Source organism: Microtus oregoni, unplaced genomic scaffold, assembly GCF_018167655.1.
Source record: "Microtus oregoni isolate MIOR12 unplaced genomic scaffold, Mior012 000066F_004, whole genome shotgun sequence".
Lineage (NCBI taxonomy): Eukaryota > Metazoa > Chordata > Mammalia > Rodentia > Cricetidae > Microtus > Microtus oregoni.
In genome coordinates, this window is record NW_024543880.1 from 129,198 (window position 1) to 136,767 (window position 7,570).

Consider the following 7,570-nt stretch of genomic DNA (forward strand, 5'->3'; position numbering starts at 1 on the left):
AAGAGAATGTAGACTATCAATTAAAGTGAACTGGGTTGAAATGGGTATATGAGAAAGGGAAATACAATGAACTTGATTCAGTTAGAGAAAAGCATAGAAAAAGCAAAGGAATGTTATTAGCACATGAGAACACAAATTTGATTTTGAATCTGTACAATTTTCACAGGGAGATAGACAACATCAAAAAAATCAAATCAAATCAAACAAAGTGAAGCACCAACTGTAAAGAAATGCTGTTAACAGAGGCAAAAAGTTGCCACAATCTCAGAGCCTCCAAGACTTCACTTTAAGGCATGAAATCTTGTCTAGGCTCAGTGAGCATGAAAATTACAGGTAGAAATAAGTGAGAGCACCAGGCAGGTGGATAGCATGAGAGGTAACAAGGAGCAATATATACATGCTTATACCTGTGTGAACATAAAAGTGTGTGCATGTGTGTGCATGTATGCACTTGATTATGTCATGTGAAGGTGTGACAAATTATAGTTGATAGGGAATAGTTTGGGGGTGGGGATGCTGATCTGCTTGTTGTGAAAGTATTAGGAGAAAGGTATGACCAACAGTCAGTTAATAGTCAATTCAGATGGCCAGTTTTGATAGGAAAGTTCAACAAATTCATCAGAGACCACATATGCCTGTATACACTAGTTCAGTTAGCTCAAAGTCCAAGTAATTCCTCCAGATAAAGTCCACAATAATCTACAAGATGAGATATCTGAAGCTGGGGAAATCAGTCTAACATCAAAGATCTGTAGACTGGGTGTACAGAGTCACATTTACAAAGATGGGGTAATAAAAGTCCAGAGTCGCTCAGCAGTATTTCTGTTCCTTCCCATGAGTCTTTGCCTCAGACCAAGTTGATGCAGAAAGTCATTATATGACAGCACCAAGTCGGTGCACAAGTGCAGTGGAGAAAAGGGTGTTCCCAACGGTAGAGAGGGGCTGGCAAGTGGTCTTCCTAGTAACGCTTTACACGGCCCTCTCTCAATCACAGTTCCTCCATCTCATTATCACTACTAGCAATAATCACAGGTCAAAGCTGGAGGCAAAGAAAGACTCTTATTCAGGATATCTACTTCTCGTAAGTTCATCTTCAAAGGTACTTAAGGTAAGTAACAAGGAATTCCTTCAGGGTCTGGCCAGTCAGTTCTCCACATTATGGCACAGTGGACTTATCAAGTAGAGTTCTGACGCCAGAACTAAGACTGTGAGGGTGGACATGATAGTAAAACACTGTACTCAACATCTAAGTTAAAGGTTATGCCATCGCTGACTGAATTGTCTGTGCGAAGGTACTCATTAAGCAAGGTTCTGATGGATCAGATGGGTGCCCAACTTAGTGACTGGTAGTCTGCACGTGAATGCAAATGTAAGCATCCTGGGCGGAGGGCCCCGCCGCCACCTCTTCATCTAGGGAGGGATCTGGATCTGACGAATCCCCCTGAACAGAACCCTGGGAATTATCCCCTGTAGCCAAACTGGGATCCTCAACTACCGGGGCCTCTGGAACAGCCAGGGGAACTCGTAGCAGTGAAGATGCCTTGAGCTCCTGAAGCTCATGACTCTCGGGTGCATTTATTTTCTGAACCTGGGAGCTCTTACATAAAAACAGTGCTTGCACTCTTACAGATGTTACCGATCTTAGTTTGGCACGGAAGTTCCTGTTGAGCCAGCAGTAGATGAAAGGATTGTAGCAGGTGCTGCTCATTGCCAACCAGTGAAAGGCATAAAAAAGCACGCTATCATTCTCTACGCCTGCATTGGATATAAGAACCACATAGAAATTAAGTGGAAACCAACAAACTGCAAAGACCAACACAATAAGTATCAGCATCCGGATGCTCTTCTTTCGCTTCTGGTAGTGTGCCATCAGTTGACGGGCAGATGCATCGCCAACAGCATTCTGGAGCCACAGCCTCTTTCCTAGGTGAGAATAGGTTACAACAATCACCATAAGTGGCAGAACGTACAGCAAGATAAATGTACCAAGGTCCACATATTTCGAAACCAGCTGGCTGGGTCCAGGAAAGGAAGGGAGGCAGTAGCTCATGGCAACACCATCCCTGGAGGAAAACAGAAAAAAAAGTTAAGATAACTGAAAAGATCCCAGAAAGCTTCTAGGAGCTACTTTACACTGTATGTCCATAAGAAATCTCAGTCCCTTGATAGTTTCGGTCTTAATTTCTTCAATTTTGAAATTAAGGGGTTGCACTAAAGTGTTATCTCTGGTGGGCCTAGTGTGGGTATAGAACAATCTGAACACAGCTAGATTCTTCATTACTAGTGACCTTAACTTGATGGCCCATCCTCTTGGTTTCACTAACACATTGGAATTAGAAAATAACACCATATGTTTTATTCAGGAAAATGGGGGATGGATGAAAACAAAGTTAAGAACATTGCAAATGTCCACTTTCTGGGAGTCTCTAGAAAGAAAAAGGTGAAATTACACATTATGTCTGACTTACTCATTCAAGAAGACGAATACATTCTGGTAAATTGCATGCGGAAGAGCAAGGAATATAGCAATACTCCAGATCACGGCAACAACCATTAAGCTTTGGGAGTATGTTAGCCTTGGTTTCATTGGGTGCAGAATTACCTACAAAAGACCAAAAACACCCTTCGTGAATCAGCCAAGATCAGTGTGGTTTGCATAATCTGAAACAGGTTCATGAGTTTCTGCTTGAATTAAAGAGAGATGCATAAAACGCAAGTACAGGGCTGAAACTTTGAAATTCACAATGGTCTCTACCTGTGAGAGTACGACAGTGGGGAGAAGTGTCAGAAGCAGTCCACAAACATATTCTAGTTTCAAATACAGCTCCGCCCTGTAGATTTCTGCAAGATGTCTAGTGTTCCTGACTCTTTGCCACCCCCTGCTCTTTTATTCAAAAGTGCCCTCAAGTGGTCTTACCCGGTGTCGGTCCATGGCAACAGCAATAAGCGTAAGAGTTGAAACATGGAGGGAGCAGTACTGAGCGAAACGACTGACATGACACAGGTATCTACCAAACACCCACTGTCCAGCCAGGAAACGAGTCTAAGGGACAAAAACAAGGAAAAGGTGTAGGTTATTTATTCAAATGTTATCCTCAAGCACAGCGGAGAAGCTCGAGTCTAGATGGAGGCCCCAAATATGTATATTCCCTTTTGCTTTTGTAGTCCCATCACCCACCCTTCAAATGGAACAGCATCTTTTTTATGTACTGAAACCAACTCTCTATACATCACTCACCATTGCAAATGGACAGTTGAGGAGGATTATCGTAATGTCAGATACTGCCAGATTGAAGATGAGAAGGCCCGTTGATTTTTTGATTTCATTGTGCTTGAGAAAAACCTGGCATACCAGGAAGTTGCCAAAGAGAGATACAATTGTGGTGATAACATATGCAATACTCAGCACAACCTTAGCAATGATGTGGGCATTGGTCCCTAACCATTTTTTCATTGATTCTGTTGGATATTCCCATTCTGCAGTTATGTTGGTTCTATCCAGAGTTGTGTAACTGTAATTTTGATCCTCGATCAGTGGAACCCAACTGATATTTGGTCGGAACCAATCAATTATACTTTCCATTTGTGACAGCAAAGAAATGTTCATTTTTGTTTAGGGAGAAGAATTAAACAGGTCCCAAGAGATCAGAAAGGATATAGATGATGAAGTCCTTTTCCAAATCTTCACAAACAGAAACTCCTGGTTCCACCTAAAATGGAAATGATCAAAGACTTTAGCATTTTATAGAATAGTGAGCCCAAAGAAGCCAGGATCTAAGGTGTTAACCTTTTTATAATAAGAGGAGAGAAGCCAGCAGGCTTGCTAATCAATCCACTTTCATTAAAATGATGGGATCCTATCAAGCCAATTAGATCACCCATATAGAATGCTACATATACTACCTTATTTTATTACCATGATAGTGTATAAATTTTGCCTAAAACAGTTACTGCCTTCTAATATATTCCATTAATTAATTGCTTAGTAATAAATGCATAATCAGAGTTGTGTTACTGAGGTCTAGCAAAATAGGTAACTCTAGATTATTGCCATAATTTGTAGGGTTATGGGAGTCTGAACTTTCTACCTTGCCTTGTGAAAGCAAAGATAGGTCTTTGACAGCTCTGACTTGTACTGAGAATTTTATATAAATAAAACAATCAAGCCAGAAAAAAATGGGTTTCCAAAGACGTGACTAGTCTCCAACTGCAGGAGCTGAAAACTATTTAAGAATGTGCACATTTACATACATGTAAAAGTCTAGGATGTCAGAGACTGTAAACTTAAAGGCAAGATTTTTGTTTACATTTCTATACTACCCACTCCTGTCACTAACTTGCTGTATGACTGTGCAAATAACTATGCTTAACAAAAATTAGTTACATATTTCTAAATTTTATAGAAAGACCTGGAATGTATCAACATAAAGAAATGGAAAATTTGTGAGATAAAATGGATGCCAATTACATAGTCCAGTAATTTTACATTGTATACATTTGTCAAAATGTAGTAATATACCCATAAATATGCATAGTCATTGTATCAATCAAAATAAAACTACATACTTAAAAGCATTTTTTGCCTTGGTTTCTCCAACTTCCTAGCGGCAATTATATATACTTCATAAGCCACTGGAATAGATTAAATTAGCATGTATGAAAGAAAATGTATACAATTCAAACACCTTCTTCAAGATGGAAAAATCTCTGGGTTTTCTTAAACTAGAAGGCTACTTTTTGTTATTATTCTTAAACAAATAAGGTCTGGCCATAAGGGAGAAAATGGTGCAGTGTGTGTGTGTGTGTGTGTGTGTGTGTGTGTGTGTGTGTGTGTGTGAAGTGTTTTGTTGTTAGTGCATGTCCATGGAGGTTATGCATGGGCATTTTGTGTATGTGTTTTGTGTTACCGATTTATTTTGTTTTAAAAAGTTATGTTGTTGCTTATGTGAACTCACATGTAACATGACTATATTTCCACAATTGCAGACTTGTAAACTGTGCATTTTCTAAACACCACCTTCTGTGCTTGTGTGGTATGTTTGCATGCTATATGTTTATGGGATGAGTTTCTCTGCTATGCATGCTCTTGTTTTGTATGTTTTGTTGAATGCATCTGGTATATGTTTGTGTAGCACAAATAATGCATTGCTGTCTGTGATATTGATAATATGGGGCAGGAGACACAGACCTTCTTTCTTTTTTCCTTTCTACTTCCCATCTCCTTCTGTCTCCTTCTCTACCCCACAAAATTTACTAAGGAAAATTGGTGATGCAGCTGAATGCCACTTAGCATGCCTGCAGAAAATGGATTCCATACTCCACCCTCCACAATTAAATAAATCCCAAATAATATTTTAGCAGGCAGAGTACTCCCTGTTTTTTGGGGGGGTTGTTTTTTTTTTGTTTTTTGTCCCCTCCCCCAGTACAGGTGACACTAAGGCGAAAGGATTACAAGTTTGAAGAGAGGCTGGGCTATTAACAATCAGTTCTTCCTGGAGATGCTTAGTGGGAGCCTGTCTTTTAAAAAAAAATGTGGTATGGGGTTAAACAAGAAGCATCCTTATGCTAAGGTTAAGGGTCCCTTTTAACCACATATATTCCCTAAATGTCCCTTCTGACTGGGGGCAGTCAGGCTATGGGGGGTGACTCCTCTAAACAAGGGCTGTTCCAACATAGCATCTAAATGAGTCAGGCATTGTGCCTTAAAGGTTTGAGTCTCTGCCCCTCCCTTCATTTCAGGGGAGTATGGGGGGGGGGGATCTCCAAGCAGGTTCTGGCATTTTCTAGACCATCAAGTGGGTAAGGGATTTAAAAAATAGGTAAGAACTACTTCTTCCCAGCAAGATGTCTCTTTAGCCAAATGGTCAGTAGGGGGCAGTGGAGAGGAATATATAATTTCATTCCAAGCCCCTTCCTCAAATTTCAGGAGGGTGGGGCTGTAAGGAATTGCGTCATCATGAGACCTCTTAGCCTCCTAAGGGTGGTTGCTATTGGTGACCACCCCTCAACCTCCAGCAACACCCTGGAGACTGAGATTCTATAGTTCTAATTACAGGAATTTGCTCTCTCTCTCTCTCTCTCTCTCTCTCTCTCTCTCTCTCTCTCTCTCTCTCTCTCTCTCTCTACTGCGGGTAGAAAGGATGGTGAACACTGATTCATCTCTACCCTATGCTGGAGCCCCTCCCCAGTTATGGATCAAATGATTCCAACAGGTGAAGGGCTCCCGTGGGAGAAGACTTAGTCTCTACAGCAGTCTTTTATAGCCCACATTTTCCCTGGAGAACGAGGTGGCAAGAAGGGTGAGGGGTCTGGGGAGGGGGAATAAGACCCTTGCATCTCTGAAACTGGCAGTAGCGAGCTCAAGCTTACAGTTTAAGTGTACTTTGACGCGCAAGAAACAACAACAACAACAACATTTCATTGTGAAAGCGTGACCGTGTGGGGGGCTAAAACACCCAGATTTCCGAGAATGGGATGGGATGTGGTAAATAGAAAGGAGGGCTTTCCAGGTGGTTTTGGAGCAGAAATCCTCACTTTTTCAGGAGTTCCAGGATCCCTGCTGATAGAAACAGACAAAAACAGGAGGGAAATTCTAAGAAATCACCCAGAGCTCTTAAGAATTCAGTATTTTGCGCTTGCGGATAACCTGTGGAAAAAAACAGCAAACAAACAAGCAAACAGGTTGAGGACTCGGGGCTGTGGGCGCGTAGACTTGGGGATACCACGTCCCCAAATCTTTCCATTATATGGGCAGTCTGCCCATTCCCCCGTTTACCTGGTGTCAGTCTCAGGGACAGCAGCTCACCCCCAGATATCTCCAGTCTTTCCTGGAAAGGTTGAGACTTACCTTAGAACGTTCTATGCGGAGAAGGACTGGAAAGCTAGGAGCCTACCAGCCTCAGTGTGCTGGTTAGGCAGAGGAGAGATGAAAACGGACTGGCGGACGAGCCGCCAGTCCGTCCAGGTCCCAGCGCACTTCAGAGCCTGAGGTGTCTCTGGCTCTGCGCTCACAGCCTACTGCTGCAGGCAAGGAGTCGTGCGCACTCCCCCGCGTCAGTGGGACTGGATAGTGACCCTCAGCAATAGGAGGCGGGGCCCCGCGAGGGCTGGCAGAGCTTTGCGCGAGACTTTGCCTGTACCACGAGATGCTGTCTGGGTCCGCAACACACGGGGAGGGTAACGGGGGGGGGGGGTGTCACATGGAGGGGGACGTGGGGGGGGCACAGGTGGCCGCTGCTGCTAGATCAGAGCTAGTTCCTTTTTTACTTCCACTGTGTAACTGCGGCTCTAGTCTTCCCTACCAAGCACTCTGGGGGCTAAATCAGACAGAACGTCTGAATTTGGGGAGTGGTTGCTGATGATGGGGTAAATTCCTGTTTTAAAAAACAAAAATACTCCTCGCTCATCTAAATATGCCCATTTCAGTTTCTCAACCAGAATGTAATTAACACACACCTCTTTACTGACGTTCTTCCGTATCTAACCTGCTGCTTCCCACCTCCCCAAGGTAACTTGGTTTTCAGATTTTCTTTTTTTCTTTTCTTTTCTCCTCTCCTCTCCTCTCCTCTCC

At 42.6% G+C, this 7,570-nt stretch overlaps 1 protein-coding gene across 1 annotated transcript; it reads right to left on the reverse strand.

Annotated features, from left to right (window-relative positions):
* Positions 1-1,336: 1,336 nt before the first annotated feature.
* LOC121440195 (probable G-protein coupled receptor 83) lies at positions 1,337-3,607 on the reverse strand. Its single transcript, XM_041640932.1, has 4 exons — positions 3,239-3,607; positions 2,918-3,043; positions 2,469-2,602; positions 1,337-2,063 (listed from the first exon to the last, which is right to left on the reverse strand). Exons 1-4 carry the CDS (start codon positions 3,605-3,607, stop codon positions 1,337-1,339), a joined length of 1,356 nt encoding a protein of 451 aa, XP_041496866.1.
* Between the last annotated feature and the right edge of the window lie 3,963 nt (positions 3,608-7,570).

What these genes read in the sequence shown, in the direction of transcription:
- LOC121440195 (XM_041640932.1), bottom strand. Translation starts at nt 3,607, where the DNA reads ATGAACATTTCTTTGCTGTCACAAATGGAAAGTATAATTGATTGGTTC. An exon ending in TTGCCATGGACCGACACCGG is followed by an intron (nt 2,603 to 2,917) that starts GTAAGACCACTT and finishes GGTCTTTTGTAG; the next exon opens with GTAATTCTGCACCCAATGAA. An exon ending in GTATTCGTCTTCTTGAATGA is followed by an intron (nt 2,064 to 2,468) that starts GTAAGTCAGACA and finishes GTTTTCCTCCAG; the next exon opens with GGATGGTGTTGCCATGAGCT.